General features: G+C 40.1%; 2 protein-coding genes across 6 annotated transcripts; both read right to left on the reverse strand.

The window, feature by feature from the left end:
* Window positions 1-6,308: 6,308 nt before the first annotated feature.
* LOC121684118 (serine/arginine-rich splicing factor 1A) lies at window positions 6,309-9,962 on the reverse strand. Of its 5 annotated transcripts, XR_006023033.1 has the most exons (6): window positions 9,499-9,962; window positions 8,588-8,769; window positions 8,192-8,364; window positions 7,691-7,921; window positions 7,187-7,268; window positions 6,309-6,778 (listed from the first exon to the last, which is right to left on the reverse strand). XR_006023033.1 is itself a non-coding variant. In XM_042064059.1 (5 exons), exons 1-4 carry the CDS (start codon window positions 9,693-9,695, stop codon window positions 7,727-7,729), a joined length of 747 nt encoding a protein of 248 aa, XP_041919993.1. In that variant the 5' UTR covers window positions 9,696-9,962; the 3' UTR covers window positions 6,309-6,778; window positions 7,691-7,726. The 5 variants fall into 5 exon arrangements, 3 of the variants coding, with proteins under 3 accessions (XP_041919993.1, XP_041919992.1, XP_041919991.1); XR_006023032.1 differs by having other exon boundaries at window positions 7,187-7,921; XM_042064059.1 differs by lacking the exon at window positions 7,187-7,268.
* A 694-nt stretch (window positions 9,963-10,656) lies between these two features.
* Window positions 10,657-16,843, reverse strand: aldoca (aldolase C, fructose-bisphosphate, a). The gene is made up of 9 exons (XM_042064675.1): window positions 16,722-16,843; window positions 15,609-15,739; window positions 14,969-15,180; window positions 14,780-14,834; window positions 12,458-12,618; window positions 12,173-12,256; window positions 11,900-12,074; window positions 11,521-11,720; window positions 10,657-11,386 (listed from the first exon to the last, which is right to left on the reverse strand). The coding sequence occupies exons 2-9, from the start codon at window positions 15,718-15,720 to the stop codon at window positions 11,291-11,293; spliced, it is 1,095 nt and encodes a 364-aa protein (XP_041920609.1). The 5' UTR covers window positions 15,721-15,739; window positions 16,722-16,843; the 3' UTR covers window positions 10,657-11,290.
* Window positions 16,844-19,374: the final 2,531 nt, after the last annotated feature.

A 19,374-nucleotide genomic window follows, 5' to 3' on the forward strand; every position in this document is an offset into this window, starting at 1 on the left:
AGCTTAAAGATTAACTACATTTTCAGACCAAAGTCCATAGCTATTTTTGAGAGCTCTGCAATATGACAGCTATCTTGCAACTGTTCGATGAGATGTTTTCATGTCCTAATCAGTACCCTTTTATTTGAGAACATGTTTTGTAGACAAAACCAGTCGACCAGCAGTGAACAGTGGTTTGTATGGAGGTCAGACAGGTAGGCTACAAGGAGCAACAGACCTCGTCAATCAAGGCATCTTTAGCATTCAACTCATCTTTTTAACTTCAGTTTTTGATAGAAAAATATGAAGTCAACATCATCTAACTGATAATATGGGTGGCATTGTCTTTATAGTTCTATTAACAAAAGTGGATGAAGTATTGAAAAACTAGTTGAAATGTTACAGAAACCTTGATTATGCTACAAGACATGTCTCTCCCGATCAACTGTTGCTGTAGCTCTTAGCACACACTCCAGCACTTATCAGTTATTGCCAGACTACTTCCAAATGTAAAATTTAACACAATATCAATTTGCAATTAATTTTTTCAGCATTTAGTAGTGAGGCTTACAACTGACAAGTTTTTTCCCTCAACAGACTTAATAACTCGGTGATCCTCCTCAGCTACACCAGTGAAACTAAAATGATGATGAACATAACCTTGTAACCATGGCACTCTTTTCGTCACATACAGTTATGTGACGAAAAATAGCAGTGTGTATTCAAAAAATTGAATAAAGCTCAAAATCCTCAGAATAGCTGTTAATTCCATAATATCAATGCATTGGGAACACTGCACATTCAATTTCAAATCAAAACATGACCAACATTGATCAAGTTTGTGTTAAGAGTGTGCCCATGAGAGGACCAGGCGGGGGTGACACATGCTAAGTCACCGATTTTGATGAAACTTGGACAGTTTGAAGGGTCCACCTAAAAACTCAAAAAGCGAAAATAGTACAAAATTTGAAACAACCCAGGGGGAGTTAGGCCCCCGTCCTTGTTTTAGGCCAAACAACCTCAAAAAAAGGCCCAAAATTGCATAAAATGTTAACATCCCTCCTGCTGTCAGATTTAAACACAGCAAAGTAACAATCCATGCCATCAAAGGTCCATCCAAGGTTAGTTTAAAACAGGAGTTACAAGGCGTAAGGTGTGACTGGTGTCAGTCCAGGACTGCACGTGTCCACTATGTCACATGCCTTTTGGCGAATACCCAAAAAATAGCAATATTCAGACCTGAATATCTCCGATGAGCAACCTCCTTTTTTCAAAATTCTTTCTGCACATGAAAGGGCCATCTGTGGACTTCATAAATCAAAAGAAAAATGCTCGGCCTTTTTATTATTTTTGTCGCTGTAACCGCCTAAATAGTGTGATCCAGCCAGTGATTTCAAATACATATCTATTTCAATGATTGGTTGAAACATAATGTTTAGGTCATTTATGGTGGACAAATGGAGATATATTATCATCAATCATGTCTTCTGATCAAATCCAAGCTAGATTTAATGTCCTAAGTGCAATATATTCCTTAAGGTAGCTCAAAATGACATCATTGGGTGACATACACCAGTATACCATAGGTCATATTTGCAAATGTGATATCTCCAACATATCTCAGGGCTAGAAACAGTCACTTGGATTCAAATAATAACTTGTAACATTTTGGTAGCCAAAGGTCAAAGTCACTGTGACCTTATGTATATCCCTTTGTGGTGGATAAATCTCAAAAAATCCCTGACATAATTTCATATGTGATACAAATATTCACTTTGACTCACAGATAACAAATATTTGAATCTGGTGGTCAAAGGTCGAGGTCAAGGACCTTGCATTCTTGAGAAAATTATATATCATAAATGCCTGTAGGGATGTTTTTTCAAATTTGGTACAAATATTCACTTGCACTTTTGTCTTCGTCATTCATCGGTGACCTCCAAGAGGCTCAACAGTGGTATCTGGCATCTCAGACCCAGCTCCCTCCACACTCATGATAGGTTGTCTACCAACCAATACAGACACATTTTTTGGTCATTTGTCTTCTTTGCTGTGGCCGTTTATGATCCGATCAGCAACACAGCCAAGCAAACGGCAGTATCCTTGATGTGGGCACCCACAAATACCAACAAATTCTTCAGTTAATCAACTTTTTTGCTGTAGCCATTTATGATCCCATCAGCAACTATACATCAAACAAAACACCAACCCTTAATGAGGGACACCACTACCACTCCAGAAACACAGCAGCAGCGTCTAAGAGTCAATTCAGGTTACAACATGACCCCAAATAGCATGTGAGTGCCATAGCCATTGTCTTGCCTTTTCAGCAGCCTCCGATATTTGTTACAGCTCCTTTCAGTGACCGTCCTCAAAAATGTTTTTGTCACTATTCACTAAAAAAATACCGATGACGATGTTATTTTTCATGTGATAAATGGTTTTAACATTGGAAAATGTTAATCTAGCTTGGCATTACTCAATTAGCACTGTCCCACTAGCCCAACACAGCAGACAGCGGTCATATGCAGGAATTAAAGTGGGAGGAACGCAGTTCTGCCACCTCGGATAATTTAATAATAAATATATTCTTTCATACCAACGATACAGCACGATTATATTGTTAAAATAATTGGGGAGTTAATTTTCGTGTGTACAGAGGTGACCAAGAAGCTATCAATTCTTGTCCAAAAAGTATTGCTACACCACGATACTCAATATGTTGTCCTACGGTGAGTCATTCTTCCCCGTTGCACCGACACTGGATTTTAGGGTTCCCCCACCTGCCAAATCCCACTTTATCCACTGGTCATGTGACATGCAATGGAAACAGATTCACAAGTAATGTACATTATCATGTTTTCAATGTTTCAGACAGATTTCTTTGTGGGACCCTAACATGAAGCTAGGTGGTTATACCATATCAGAGTCTCTGCTTTAAAACAACTTGTACTAATAAGCAGAGTCTACAGACATGTTTTTACGATGGATGGACATCGAGGTACAGTAGGCTACGAAACAAGTAAAGCCCACCCAATACCCAAAGTAACCATCACGTCCTTGTCCAAGGGGGCAGCCGTGGCCTACTGGTTAGTGCTTCAGCCTTGTAACTGAAGGGTTGCCGGTTTGAACCCCGACCAGTAGGAACGGCTGACGTGCCCTTGAGCAAGACACCTAACCCCTCACTGCTCCCCAAGCGCCGCTGTAGTAGGCAGCTCACTGCGTCGGGATTAGTGTGTGCTTCACCTCACTGTTATGTGTGTTCACTGTGTGCTGTGTGTGTGTTTCACTAAGCAGAGACCAAATTTCCCTCACAGGATCAAAAGAGTATATATGCGTATATACTTGTTCGTAAAAATCTCCATTTTGGATGTCCACAGATCCAAGTAAACCAGCATTCTCTTTAGAAGTTTTAAAAAAATATCTGTGTGGGCTAAAACACTGTTTATGTGTGGACGAAAGACCATAACATAAAATATCTGGTTATGTGTGTACAGGGCCTAAGTTGTGCTAAATTTGAAATAACTCCCTCAAGGTGTTTCCAGGATATTGTGTTCCAGGTGTAAAAATACAGTAGGCCCATGTTTTTTTGAGAGGTCACAGTAACATTGACCACTCACATCTAATCAGTTCATCTTTGAGTGAACTTGAGAAAACTTCCTATAGGCATTCCTCACAAGAATGTGAGAGCACAATGACCCTGACCTATGAGCTTTGACCATCAAATTCAAATTAATTTGTTATCTGTGAGTGAAAGGCCCTTTCCGAAACTAGCTACACTCTCTCCCTAGCCACTTGCACTCCTAACCAAGTGTTAAAGGAACACGCCAACATTTTGGGAAATTATCTTATTGTCTCTGCCAGAGTTAGATAAGATGATACATACCCTTCTCATCTGTGTGTGTGCAGTACCTCAGTCTGAAGCACCCACTGTTAGCATAGCTTATCATAGTTCATTGAGGTGAGCAGTTCCAACTAGCCTATAGAACCCAAAAGTGATAAAAGAACTCCAACATTTTCCCATTTACATGGAGAACTCGATTTAGCTGTAAGGGTGATTCCCACCTGAGTGCACACTGTAACTTAGGGGAGTGGGTAGGGATTGGTTTCAGAAAGGGCCAGTGTGAATGTTTGTACCACATTTGCAATTATGTCAGGGATTTTTAGAGGTTTATTCACCACAATGGGATGTACATAAGGTCACAGTGACCTTGACCTTTGACTATCAAAATCTTACAAGTTATTATTTGAGTCCAAGTGACTGTTTCTAGCCCTGAGATATGTTGAAGATATCACATTTGCAAAAATTAGACCTACGGTGTATGTCACCCGATGTCATTTTGAGCTACCTTAAGGAATATATTACACTCAGGACATTAAATGTAGCTTGGATTTGATCAGCAGACATGATTGGTGATAATATATCTCCATTTGTCCACCATAAATGACCTAAACATTATTTTCAACCAATCATTGAAGTAGATATGTATTTGAAATCACTGGCTGGATCACACTATTTAGGCGGTTGCCACAAAAAAAATAATAAAAAGGCAGAGCATTTTTCTTTTGATTTATGAAGTCCACAGATGTGCAGGAGATTGCTCATTGGAGATATTCAGGTCTGAATATTGCTATTTTTTGTGTATTCGCCAAAAAGCATGTGACATAGTGGACATGTGCAGTCCTGGACTGACACCAGTCAAACCTTACGCCTTGTAACTCCAGTTTTAAACTAACCTTGGATGGACCTTTGATGGCATGGATTCCTTTGGATTGTTACTTTGCTGTGTTTAAATCTAACAGCAGGAGGGATGTCAACATTTTATGCAATTTTGGGCCTTTTTTTTGAGGTTTTTGCCCTAAAACAAGGAGGCGGTCCTAACTCCCCCTGGGTTGTTTCAAATGTTGTACTATTTTGGCTTTTTGAGTTTTTAGGTGGACCCTTCAAACTGTCCAAGCCCACCGCCTGGTCCCCCGGTGGGCTTGGACAGTTCCCCCGGGTGCATGTCACCCCCGCCTGGTCCTCTCATGGACACACTCTTAATACCTTTACAGAAAGTGAAGAAAAAGTAATGTTACGCTGTTCAAAAAAATAACAGTGTTCGCATTTTTCCCTTACAAAGTCATTTACTGTATAAGCTGAAAAATATCAAGATCTTGCTTTACTTTGAATCACTGCACTAATATCTAGTTGCATTACCATTATTTCTGAGAATTGCTTCACATCTGTGTTGATTGGATTCCAGCCCAGGATGATTGAACTACATTCCACAATTCCTCTGCATTTCTGGGTTTTGTCTAAGAAACAGCATTTTTGATGCCACCCCACAAGTTTACCATAGGATTGAATTCAGTGCATGTGGGTCATTGGACAAACTGTCAGTTTCAAAACATCAAAATATTTGAAAAGGTCATGTTGTCTTATGCTGAAGAGGAAATTCCTTTGAAATGGGTGTTTCAACAAGACAATGACCCAAAACACACCAGTAAACAAGCAAAGTATCGGTTCCAGACTAACAACATCGACGTTATGGAGAAGCCAGCCCGATCCCAAGACCTCAATCCTATAGAAAACTTGTGGGGTGACATCAAAAATGCTGTTTCTGAGGCAAAACCCAGAAATGCAGAGGAATTGTGGAATATAGTTCAATCGTCCTGGGCTAGAATACCTGTTCACAGGTGCTAGTAGTTGGTCAACTCCATGCAACACAGATGTGAAGCAATTCTCAGAAATAATGGTAATGCAACTAGATATTAGTGCAGTGATTTGAAGTAAAGCAAAATCTTGACATTTTTCAGTTTATACAATAAATGTTTTTTATAAAGAAAAATGCAAACACTGCTATTTTTTGAACAGCGTAACATTACTTTTTCTTCACTTTCTGTAAAGGTATAACACAAACTTTATCAATTTCGGTCATGCTTGGAATTAACAGCTATTCTAAGGATTGAGCTTTAGTCAATTTTTTTAAAAACACACTAGGCCTACTATTATTCTGCACACAACTGTATTTCAAATTGTTACAGGTTGCACGCCTCTTCCGCACTGTTAGGTGTCAGCATGTGTCATTTGGGTTTGAAGTTCAACAGCTCAGCACCAATTTAAATATGCACCATTTTCTTAACCATCTTAGCAATGGCAGTGTCCTAAATCGGGAAGGTATAAAGGGAATCTGCATCAACAAATTAAAGCATCAAAGGAGAGAATATTCCTTGCTGAACTTTTGGTTGATGTTTAAAGTCCACTAATTATCTCTGGTTACTAACAAGGGAGGAAAGCCACAAGTTTAAATTTCACACTCCATACAAACTAGACAAAACTAAAGCGGTCACTTTAATTCAAAAACTTTATTGTGGTGGAATAAAAGGCCTTAATGGAAATGCTTTTAAGCCAGTTTTGAGATTCTGCTGTCTGAAAGAAAAAAGAAAACAGGAAAAAAAAAGGAAAGGAAAAATAAACCCACGACAGACCCCAACCCAATTTACCAGACTTATGTTGACTCCATCCAATGCAACTGATCCTCTCAGTTCATCCTCTGCTTCCCTTGTATAAAAATAAAAAAATATCCTCCAACCATGTGCCATCTAACGTGTTAATCGAGTTGAAGAAAAACTGCCAATTGCAAGAAGTCGCTTGATCTAGATTTCCATTACTGGTGAGGGCTCCAATCCTACGATCCCAGGTAAATTGATCCCGCTCCATGCATCCAGCATTCCCTATGCTAATCCTGATTCTGAAATGATCCAACGATCCGGCTTCACGGATTGGGATCCACAGAGCCACTCCTCCATTCCAAACCTTTAATACCAGCAAAAACCAAAAAGAGGAGGCAAGTTAGAATCACGTCTGTCCCAATTCTTTTCTTCCTCAAATTTCTCAAAACATGCATCTATAATAAAGCTTAATTACGAGATTTCCAAAAGTGGAACTGAGAGCATTGTAATAAAACTGTCGATCAAAATCTACCAAGTAATTTCAAGCAAGGGGAGGGGGAGAAAAAAAAAAAAATCTTCTCCTATAACTCCTTAGTTTAAGGTCAGACTTATGCTCAATGGTTATTTACCATGGTCATGAAACAAACAAAAAAAAGCACACAAAAGCCTACCTTACATTTAAGTCAAAAGACAAATTCTTAAATGACAAAAGAAAGCTTTTCCCTATTGTGTTACATGTACTCAAACTATTGCCTACACATAATACATCTACCTGCTACTGGGTTATCCTAATGAATGAGATGTGCTCCAAAAAACCTTTATTCCAAAGATTTTTAATCCATCTTGTCAGACATCTATAGGAAGACAGTAAAATCCACATTTGTAATAATGACAACCCACCAAATCCAAGGGACACAAAAACAGTGGAACTCATTACAGCTTAATATTCGAAACTTGCTGGATAAGAAAGACTTCCATTTTCTTTTATTAAAAAAAGAAAAAGAAAACAAAGCTGAATCAGGTAAAACGCACTTTAAATAGAACCAGAGCCTGACAATTAGGGTCTGAGGACTAGGTGAAGGATATGGGACCAGAGATACAACATACCAAGATGTCCACCAAAAACCATCGAGGATATGAGGGAGGGAGGAAGGGAAGGATGGGAGGAACAAAAAAGCAAAAAAGGAAATTAAAATATGGACTCATTGAAAAAATGAAGTGGGTTAAAACAAAAGGGAAGGAGGCGGGAGGCGGTGGTTTGACAACAGGGCTCCACCTAAAGCGTCAGTGCTCAGCTCCGCTCAGGTGGCGTTTAGGAGCGGGAACGGGATCGGCTATGGCGCGGGGAGTACTGGGGAGACCCGCGGCCGCGGCGTGGGGAGTAGCTGCGGCTCTTGCTCCTGCTCCGACTGCGGCTCCTGCTCCGGCTACGACTGCGGGAGCGTGACCTTCCATAGCTGGGGCTGCGTGGGCCATCCACCTTCACCCGCACATATGCAGTTTCACCCTGGGGACACGAGAACAAACTGACGGTTGAGGACACAGGAAGGGAAAAAAACATTATGCAGCCCAGATTACCATACAGGTACACATACCAGTGGTTTTGGGACATCCTATGACAATAGTTCGTCTGACGTTCCATGCTGGTACGTGTCTAACACCAGCGCGTGGTCCAATTAGAAAACATGGATGGCTACAAGTCCAACCGCTTCTGAAGCAATCGGCTTACCTTAACGACACACATCCCAAGTCTATTGCAACAAGATGCCAGACCTACCTCGTGTGAGCGGAATTTAGTGTTGTCCAGCTTTCGAACGGCGTAGGTCATGTCTTCTTTGCGCACAAATTCCACAACACCAGTCCCATCGCGGAATACATCAGCATAACATACATCACCTGCTTCACGCATGTGATCCTTCAGGTCCTGCCAGCTGCCACTGGGGGGAAGCCCTGTAGAAGAGACAGCACAGATTTGTAGAACTTACTGGGGGACCACACTTTACTCATTTCTTTCTAACACTTCAATTAAAAACAGATCCCAAAAGTCATCAGCACGTGCTGTAGTCTCTTCCCAATCCTTATCTAAACAAGTAATCACACCATACAAATGATAAGTAGAAATGGAAACTGATAAGTAGAAATTGAAACTGAAAAAAAAAAAGGAGTAACTCACCTGAAACTATGACTCTGTATTCTGAACGCCTGGACGGGGGTCCATAGCGCCCCCTGGGGGCCCCACCCATCCCTCCAAATCCACCTCTGCCCATTCCCCTTCCACTCCTGGGAAACTCCACTCGAAGACGGTAACCATCGTAGTCGTAGCCATCGCGTCCGTACACAGCGTCTTCAGCGTCTCTGCAAGAATTCAAGGCACAACTGAGCACATTCCTACGTGGATATATACATAGCTCTACACTGCAAGTTTCAGATCAAGTAAACAATTGCACTTGTCTTAAGAGCCAAGCAACACTGCAACTAGGAATCTAGCGTTAACGAAGACACGTAGCCATCCATTTCATATTAACATTACTTGACGGACAGTTGAAAAGTGGCAGTGTTGAAGCGACACTAAAATGTTTAAGAAGTCATAATGTTCTAACTTGGCGGTTTACAACAAACAGGGTTCAAACACATTGCCTGCGATTGCCCAACAACGGACACTAGCTAATATTTAACATAATTGAATTAGCAAAACATTAGCTTACTAGCTGGCCAATGTTGACTAACTTTAAAATCATGCACGCGCGCGAAGAAACTAACTCAACAGCAACCCCACGCAAAAACGCTTTCTGCTAACCGCATGCGAATATACTCCAGGGTATCTACATCTCATTTCAAGACCATTCACAAAAATAAGCTTCCATGGTGCTAATAAAGTTTTATTAGTTTGGCTTAATCATACAAGTTAATACAAGTTGGCGCAATAGTTAGACATTATCTTATTTATTAGCTAGTAATGGCTAACGTTAGCATCGCGGTGATATTGGACTAGCAAGACTACCAAAAAGCTAACCTAGCCTAGCAACACAGATTAGCGCGCAAGCCATAGCTAGCTAACGTTACTACAGCAAATTAGCCCTTTACCTTGGGTCCTCAAACTCGACAAAAGCGAATGGAGGTCCTCCTCTGCGATTTTTAAGGTCGATGTCTCGAATTGCGCCGTATTTGTAGAACACATCTTCGACGTCTTTCGTGCGAATATCGGGTGGCAGGTTCCCCACATAGATTCGGCAGTCGTTGTTCCCAGCTGGGCCTCGGATCACGCTACTGCCACCAGACATGGCTTACAGGCCAATATTTTCTCAGCGGTAGAATACGATTAATGTGGTTGATGCGCAAAATAAAAATCTATCAAAGGCCGCAAAATGATCTTTGATAGCTCCAAACACTAGAGTTGCAGCACCAACACGACAAACAACCTTGGACCTGCGGCAATCTGTTCGCGGAAGGTACTCCACTAACTAGCTATCGGACTATCCGATTCAGTCAAGAGCGTGGCCACACACAACCGAACGTCAGGAACCGCGCTTGGTTAGTGCGGATGTAATGATCACCGGAAATAAGCCTTATTTTGACCTGAAGTACCTCCTATAGTATACATCCGATAAATAAAATAGTTCGTGCAGTTAATAGGCTTTGTTTATATACAACTAAGAAACAAACGATCTTGAACTATAGCCTAGGAAGTGTTTAATGTAGTCTAATATATAACTACGTGGGTTTTAAATGCGTATTTGCACGATATGTAATTTTAATGCAAATAATTAGAAATACAGAAAGATAATGATATGGTTACATTACTAGGCATGCTACCTTATTTCAAACAGTAATTATTTGTAACCTAACTTATTCCAACCTCAGTACACCCGTCCTTTATGCGCAGTTTAGTGTGTGTTGCAAGGTGAGCTCGCGCGTCGACAACAATAGACCTACAATTTGCGCGGGAGATGCATGCGTATCATGATTCACTCTCTGCCCCTGTTGTGCTGGGCTAACATCACTGCTGTTCATTTGTGTTATCTTTTCTACAGCTTAATTAAATAAAACTCTCTCTCTCTATATATATGTATGTGTGTGTGTGTGTGTGTCTATATATATATATATATATATATATATATATATATATATATATATATATATATATATATATATAATATGTAGGCCTACTATATATTAAGTATATGCTATTACTTGTTGTAAATGTATGTTGTAAATGTAATCTCTAAAATAATCCACCAACCCTTAGATTCTACAATTTTATTAGTTGAACATTTTCACAATAATGTGTAATTAATTAACAAACAACAACCAAAAATTGGCAGTCACAATAAATCTATAGTTCCATTGAGGCCTGTGCCAAACATAGCCTAGGCTACCCATCAAACCAGGACCTGAAGCCATTAGTATACTGAGGTTATGGCACTATGAAAGATAGCATAAACCTAAAACAGCTCACCACTGGTTTCTTTAGTTGTACTACTGCTGTGCTGAGAGTGATGATTTGTAGGCTACCCTTACAATGTCCAATAATATTAATTAATTTCACACCTGTTTAATGCAACTCTCCATTATCATTTCACTGTTCCTGGTTTCAGACACCTGCTCATTTGTTTGTCGGCCATGGAAACTTCCGTGTCTCTTTTTGCATGTCTGAATACTACTTAGGCCTATAGGAAAATATGTGTAGAAGTGATCAGTAAGTGCTAACAGATTCAAGTCCACTCAACACAACACCAATAATATTGTAAATAATATTTCTTCTAAAGATATGGGGGGGCATATGAGCCTGTGCTGCAAGAACATGGTCACGATCACGGCAGTGAGGTTGTCTATTGGCCAACTATTTGGATTGTAAGTGTGTCACTGGCAGGCTTGGTCAGTATGCATGATGAGAAATGTAGTTTGATTGAGCAGCTCCTCCACTGCCATCTTCACCACCGGTGTATTTCCCCTGGGAGGCCAGGCTGTTGACCTGGACAGACAGACAGAAAAAAAAGAAGGAGCGGTTGAGGGTGGTAGAGAGGAATTCAAGAAAACAGAAAAGCAGTGAGTTGTTGTATAGTGAAGCAGAGCTTCCCAATCCAGAGCTGAGGGAGAAGAGCATACCTCTGCTCTCTTGATGAACTCCTCTGTGGCTGCGCTCTCGTTGTCCTTCAGGCCGCGCCAGGTCTTCAGGGCAGATGCTTGTAGGGCTCGGCCGAAAGAGAAGGTGAGGGCCCAGGGCTTCACTAGAGGACAGTTATTGATGGCATTCAGGTTGACAGAGGCCTCTTCCTCACTCTGTCCACCGGACAGAAAAGTAATCCCTGCAATGTGCGGATACCACAACCTTGTTCAAGGTTATATATATATGTATTGAAGAGGTGTGTGGGAAAAATGTATATGAGCATTTATGACTTACATTTGTCTAAAGTGGTGCCTATGAATGAAACGATTGACCTTTGACATAGCTTATAATCAAGATTCATGAACAAATAATTGAAACCTGTGACGGCAGGGGGAACAGTACGACGCAGGGCTGTCACTGTGGCCATGGCAACCTCTTCAGGGCTGAATTTGGTGAGGCAGCTATGGCCAGGAGTTACCATGTTGGGCTTCAGCAGTGTACCTTCCAGATACACATGGTGCTCAAACATTGCTTTGTATACTGCTGTCAGCACCTGGAAAAGTGCAAAGGTTTCAGTGCACATCACCAGAATGTGTGCAGACTACAGAGCAAACACAGGTATTGGGTTTGACATATACGACAGTTCCCAACCTTTTCTGTGACAAACTGAGAACATTTAAGGTCATGATCTCCATCGGGCAAGATTTCAGGCTCAACAATTGGCACAATACCATGCTGGAACACAAATGGGGAAAACAATCAGTTCAATGAAGCACTGGCAATTGAGAAACAGTGACAAATTGCCATAGGCTACATTACCACAAGGTGGCAGCATACATTCATATGGATATGTAGGCCTACTACGACTATGATAATGATGAATCTTAAGCCAATTAGCCTACAATTGGTTTGTGCATTTTGTTGGACAGTTCTTACCTGCTGACAAATGCTAGCGTAGCGGGCAAGAACATTAGCATTCTCTTTGATGGCCAGGTTAGAGGGGGTGCTATCGCTGATCTTCAACACACAACGCCACTTAGCAAAGTCAGCCCCATCCTTTTTGTACTGAGCACAACGCTCTGATAGGCCATCAAGTCCTATTGAAACAAGGACCCGTTAGTGCTAGGCTACAAATGCAAAGTGGTCCATTGTCATCTTTGAGAAACATACATATGAATGGTTCGTTTTGGGGATCTTCTCCTAGCCTAAAAAAAATTCACAAAGTGAACAGAATCTGACTGACTCTCAAATCTCAGTGGTGGACGAAGTACACAAATCCTGTAGGCCTACTTGAGTGAAAGTAGAGATACACATGTTCAAATGTTACTCCAGTAAAAGTAGAAGTCCTTTTACATTTCCACTTGAGTGAAAGTACAAAAGTAGCCTACTTGCCTTCAAATGTAGCCTACTTAAGTATCGAAAGTAAAAGTCCTGAAATGTATTATGACTAACAGTTGCATTTACTATTGTTGAAATGATTCGGCACAGACATAGGCATTCCTTGAGCCTTTCTCCTTCATTCAAGGACAAAATCTACTAAGAATTGTTGTTTGTAAAAATAACTAGAAACAAACTAATGTGATATCTTAGATAGGCCTACTTCAAAGTAACCACGTTTTGCTTTGTTGAATGCTTTACACTTCCGGACCAAATCAAGATGTTCCCTTTTGTGTTTGATAGTGTCAGATTGTCTATCATCATTTGCTTGATGGCATCATGAGGCAAGGTATGGTCAAGGGGTCAACAAGGTACAGTAGGCCTAAATAGTGGATATAACAATAACATAGGTTAGGCAACGCCATTATAGAAAATACACATGTGAGTACACATGTATTTGTGTATTTGTGGCAGCCGTGGACTACTGGTTAGCACTTCGGACCTGTAACCGGAGGGTTGCCGGTTCGAACCCCGACCAGTAGGCACGGCTGAAGTGCCCTTGAGCAAAGCACCTAACCCCTCACTGCTCCCCGAGCACCGCTGTTGATGCAGGCAGCTCACTGCGCCGGTATTAGTGTGTGCTTCACCTCGCTGTGTGTGTTTCACTAATTCATGGATTGTGATAAATGCAGAGACCAAATTTCCCTCAAGGGATCAAAAAGAGTATACTTATATTTGGACAGTCTTTTTTTCCAAATGGAACTTCAGCTGTAGCCTACTTCAGCTGTCACAAAATGTAGTCGAGTAAAAAGTAAGATATTTGGCCTAGAAATGTACTTGAGTAAAAGTAAAACAAAACAAAACAAAATAAAACAAAACAAAACAAAATTGAAATACTCAAGTCAAGTACAAATACATAAAAAAGCGACTTAAGTAGGCCTACGCTACAGTAAATAAACTAGAGTAAATGTACTCAAGTAATGTCCACCACTGCTCTCGATTGGGAAACACTTGCATCGCGATGGGCACGAACTCTGAAATCATTGGTCCACAGCCTTACCAATCACATTAATCAGAGATTCCTAACATTACTTCCTACTTCGCCTAAACTTTACAAACTGACAATAAACAGCATGAACAGGAAGGAAACGATGTTTGTGTCCACCTTTGCTGTAAATGCAAGTGTTGCTGCTTTCTGTGTAGGCCTACACAATAAGTTTAGTTTTTGTCTCTCGTCACTGATTGGCCTGACATTTTTCTTGTCTGAGGGAAACTGTTATGAACGGTGAAGATCTAGGTGGGCAGGGCCAGGCTAATCTTCGCCAATTAGCCTTACAGATTTGGTAAAATTTTATTGTCTGCCATTTTGAAATCAATCTCTTTTTTGACCAAAATTGTTGTCCTGTCTATCAGTCTGTTTTGTCTTTCTGCTGTTTTTCTCTAAAATCTTCCTTAATTGTGTTGTCTCTGCATGTGGTTTTCTTAGGGCAACATTTTTGTGTTTCCTCCAGTTAACATCTTTCACTCTAAATAGAACTCTGAAGATTGCCTACAAAAAAGCTGCCATCTTTGAGATCTTTCCTATGGGAGAATAACATGGGGATTTTGAATTATCGCACCTGTTAAAGTCTCGCGGGGACGAAGAAGTCTGAAATGCAGACGTTTTGCTCAACACACTTTTATCATCTGCCTTCGAGTGGGTAGGCCTACTGTGATCTTCGGTAGGCTATGTTAAGACAGCGAACTTAGATTTTTGATAGAGCTAACTTGCAATGCTGCCATAGGTAGTTAGTTTCAATTAACACCCGGATCTCCTTATATGGGCAAAGATGGCAGCTTTGGTTCCTTTATGTAGGCGATTTTCAGAGGTCTATTGTCTACCTTGTGATGTCGTCTCCCCATTTGTTCCGGCCAAAGGCACGACACCCTTGTCAACCTGTAGAGAAACCTTAGTTATTCTTGAGATGACTGCATCTCATTTATGAAGAAAAAAAATGCCATCCTCTCTCCTGAAATGTCTGAATATACTGTCAAGATGCATCATGAGCAGATTGTCTAGGCTATATGCACCTTAATTCCTACAGTGATGGCCTTGTCCTTGATCATCTTGACAAAGGGTGTGCCATCATCAGAGGTCTGGTACAGTGTCTCATGGAAGAAGATGACACCGCCAATGCAGCCGTCGATGCGATCATCAGCGCTGAAGAGAACCTGGCGGTACTGACGTCGGTTCTCCTCGGTGTTCTCAACACCGATCTGGTTGAGACGTTTCCCCATGCTCCCTGTGTTAAAACATCACCAGAGAAGATGTTTATGTCAACGCGATGGTGCCACATGCCATAAATATTTTTAATATTACAATATATAGATGTATCATGGTGATCATATGGCTCAAAATTATTTCAGTCCACAAATATATCCATGTCCATATTCATCCAAAATGCACACCTGTCAAAATAAGTTACTTTATTTGTCCTGTAGGAAATTTGTGTACACACACACACACACACACACACACACACACACACACACACTTGGAGCAGTGGGCAGCCCTTGATCCCACGCCTGGGGAGCAGTTGGGTGTTGCCTTGCTCGAGGGCGCCTCATTCGTGGATGTAGATGTGGGAAAGCAGTGTTCAATCACTCCTCCCCACCCAAATTCCCTAACGGAGTAGGCCACGGATGCCCAAATAGAAGTGGAAATACTGACCCACAGACTCATCTGCAGCCAAAATTCCTTTCCCAGGGGACACGATGCGCAGGGCAATCTCATGCAGCTCTTTCTTCTGCTCCGTTGAAAGGGTGGGAAACTGGTGTGCCATTTTGATGGTCTTTACTAATCTAAAGAGCAGGAAATAGATTTATGAATTGGTTCAATTAGGGAATGACTAGAGGAGTAGGTCAATCTGTCTGACCTAATTAGCACTAAAGCAAATTCTGGAACAATTTTTTAGGGTAGTTTGAAACAGACTTCAGCTGCCAACTAAATTCACAGGCACCATGAAGACACAGACACCATGAATACACAAAATGGTGTGATGGTGTGGTTAATGTTATCTTGACAAAAATATATAAAAAACAATATTGTTCATATTGACAGAAAAGCAACCTGGCCCATGCTGACCAGCTCAGAAGGGTATTGCCTGCTTAGCGTTGAAAGTATGCATTGAGTGGTCACAATGGATCTGGTTGGACCCCCTAAACCCATATCTATTATTTAAAAACCCATACAAAAGACCCAATGACATCACTGTCCATTGTGAAAAAATATTGCCTAAACATTGCCTTCTTTACACCAGTTTAAAGATTTTTTTATTATTATTATATTATATTTTTATTATATTATATTTCATTTTACCAAACCAATTATAGTTTAATTAACCACAGACAAAATAAAAGAGATGATAGTCTGAGGGGTGACTAATCCACTGACAAAATACTGAAGTAAAGCAAAGTAAATTCTATATACCTACATAGCTACCATATTCTTTTGGAATATGCAACTATAAACACTCAACTCAATATGTATCACATCAATAAAGAATAATGAAGTCTTACGTGGAAAAAGTCATGAAAAACTGAATGTCTTTGCACATATTTACATTCGCCATTCCGAAAAATGTTGCACATTATATGTGCAAGACTGTACCACCTGTGGCACATTAGGTCTCACATATCCACACAGTAACCTACCTAGTCAGTATTAGCATCAGCATCCAAATATAAAGAGCAGAAACATACCCAAATGCAAAATAGAAAAATATATAAAACAGAAAATCAAGAATATTCAATAAATGTTCTCATAGCGCAAGGAAAGGCTTACCAGACAGCCAAGAGAAATGGTTGGTTTTGTCCTCTCCAATTGAAATGAGTTGACTTGATCTCAGGGTAATGATGCTCCAATCTGAAATGACAACTCTAAAGCCCCTGTCCTTTTGGGCGGGGCCTAACGTCACAACCTCATTAAATTCCTCACAGGAGAAGGTGAGTCGTGCTATGATGGGCAATGTAATTCATAGCTCACAAAACGTTTCTACACATGTGCTGATGTGACAAGCATGACATTACCTGTTATACAGAGTTCAGGTCTCCCTCTCTCTAGTGTGACAACTCTCTTTGTGTGTGTGTGTGTGTGTGTGTGTGCATAATAATGTGTGTGTGTGTGTGTGTGTGTGTGTGTGTGTGTGTATGTGAGAGAGATAATGCTTTTGTGTTAGAAACCTCTGTAACCAGTGTTAAATAGTGAATGTCTGGTTTAAAACCAGTTGGTTTTAAAACCCTTTCACCAACGAGAATAACTTGTCTGCTGCTCACAGACTATAAACACTTGTGGTTACTTTCCTTAAGAATTCCTAGTTGTCAAGTGGTGTTAAGCGGTGGCATACATTCAGTAGAAAGAGATCGAGGCATCTGATTAGTTTATATTAAATTGGACGCATTTTTCAAGGAACAGCTACAAATAGTTTTCGCCGGAGTCTACCTTTCCTCTTTTAATCACAAACCCCAAACATTTTAAGTTCCTATAAATAATTTAATTGGTTGACAATGCTTCAGGCATAGCACCAAAATCCCTGTTGATTAGACCTCTCTCCCACTTGCACTCCCTCTAAAGAGAAAGTCTCAGAGCGGTAGAGGCTCATTTCCATATGACGTGGTCTCAAAATGTGATTAAGGAGAGCAGGAATAAGATTTCCTGGTTTGTACCGGAGGTGACAGAGATATGGAAATAACTTTGTGATCCAGTTTTCAAGGACGCAAAATGAGGGACCAGAATGATTAAATAATTAAACCATATGGAAAAATGGATGTATAATGGATAATGACCCAGAAAAGACGCACACAGAGATCCATAAAAAAATCCATGTTCCTGTTCCTTACTTCTCAGATGTGATTTGTTGACCTACGCTGATACAGTGCATGAGTTTTATGCTAACAGGTAGGTTTAAGCAGTGACATACAATACACCCTAATGACAACTCAGTGTAATTGAGAATGTGATGATATGGCAACATATCACTGTTGGTGAATACATGTTTTATGAGGCCTTGGTGACATCCAGGTGTAACAATGAATTAAAAAAACACACAAGAGCTAATATTAAAAGTAAGAGAGAAAGGGAACTCAGTGGAACTCTCAGAAGAAGTTGGCAAAACAGCGTGAGAGAATGAAATATAAGTCTGTCACTTATCATTTATCAGATACAAAGTGATGTGAAAGAATCATAGAGGAGATTCTGATTATATTTAGCCACCTTCCACAGGGGGCTGTGGTTTTTTCCTGTTACCTAATTAAAAACACTTAATAATGCTGCTTTATCTGGTCTTCAATTTTCAGTTCTATTAAGGTTGCTCCCTTTAGGGTTTGTCTTTGTTCTCACAAATAGGTCACATCGAGGTCTGAAAGTTGGATAGATATTCAGGTGTGGTACACTGTGCACATATATCACACAAAGCCAATATTGGAAGAAGCATATCAGGCAGATAATGTGCTGTATTAAAATACAGTACAAATAGACATCTGATAAAATGTACAGTTTATGAACTCATGACCTGAACAGTTTGTTAAAAAGTCTGTATCTCCACAAGTCTACATATTAAAGAAATAGAAGAGAGCTGTTTTTCATGGCTTTCGTGAGAAATCTATAATAGCTCTACAAGGCACCATCAAATTTATAACCACTTACATTTTAGCACATATGAGAGTGGATTATTGTTTTCCTTTAAGGCCTTGTTAAGAAAAATAATTATTTTACAAACTCTGATTCCTCCTCATTTTCATCACAAATGAATCATGGCAGTAGTAGCTGTAAATGTACAACCCCAAAACAGAAAAAGTTGGGACGTTGTGGAAAATGAAATAAAATAAAATAAATACAAATAAAAACAGAATAATATACAAGTCTCGCAAAGCCATATTTAGTAGCAAAAGGACATAGACAACATATCAAATGAAAATTTGGACTATTTCATGGAAAATATATGTTAATTTTGAATTTGATGCCAGCAACATGTTTCAAAAAAGTTGGGACGGGAGCATGTTTACCACTGTGCTGCTTCACCTCTTCATTTAACAAAATGATGTAAATGTTTAGGAACTGAGGAGACCATTTGCTAGAGTTTTGAGAATGAAATGTTGTCCCATTACTCCGCGATATAGGATTTCAGTTGCTCAATATATTCTTAGTCATGTTTTTCATTCCATGTGCAACTAATTTGCCTAGAGAAATACTATTTAAATATGTGCAGAATTAATTTTGCCATTGTTTTCCTGAAATATTCAAGGTCTTCCCTGAAAAAGACATTGCATGTATGGCAGTATATGTTGCTCAAAATCTGTATACATACTTCATTAAGAATTGATTGTGCTTTGCCAAATGTGCAAGATGCCCATGCTGTAGGCACTAATGCTCCTCCACACCATCATAGATGTTGGATTTCGAACTGAGCACCAAAACAAGTTGGATAGGTTGGATACTT

The sequence above is a fragment of the Alosa sapidissima genome, chromosome 15 (assembly GCF_018492685.1).
Source record: "Alosa sapidissima isolate fAloSap1 chromosome 15, fAloSap1.pri, whole genome shotgun sequence".
Lineage (NCBI taxonomy): Eukaryota > Metazoa > Chordata > Actinopteri > Clupeiformes > Clupeidae > Alosa > Alosa sapidissima.

Coding starts and splice junctions, on each gene's coding strand:
- LOC121684118 (XM_042064059.1), bottom strand. CDS start 9,695: ATGTCTGGTGGCAGTAGCGTGATCCGAGGCCCAGCTGGGAACAACGAC. Junction 8,770..9,498: donor GTCGAGTTTGAGGACCCAAG/GTAAAGGGCTAA, acceptor GAATTCTTGCAG/AGACGCTGAAGACGCTGTGT. Junction 7,922..8,191: donor CTAAATTCCGCTCACACGAG/GTAGGTCTGGCA, acceptor TCGTGTCCCCAG/GGTGAAACTGCATATGTGCG.
- aldoca (XM_042064675.1), bottom strand. CDS start 15,720: ATGGCACACCAGTTTCCCACCCTTTCAACGGAGCAGAAGAAAGAGCTG. Junction 15,181..15,608: donor GGCTGCAGATGAGTCTGTGG/GTCAGTATTTCC, acceptor GTTTTAACACAG/GGAGCATGGGGAAACGTCTC. Junction 12,075..12,172: donor CTCAGTTTGTCACAGAAAAG/GTTGGGAACTGT, acceptor GCACTTTTCCAG/GTGCTGACAGCAGTATACAA.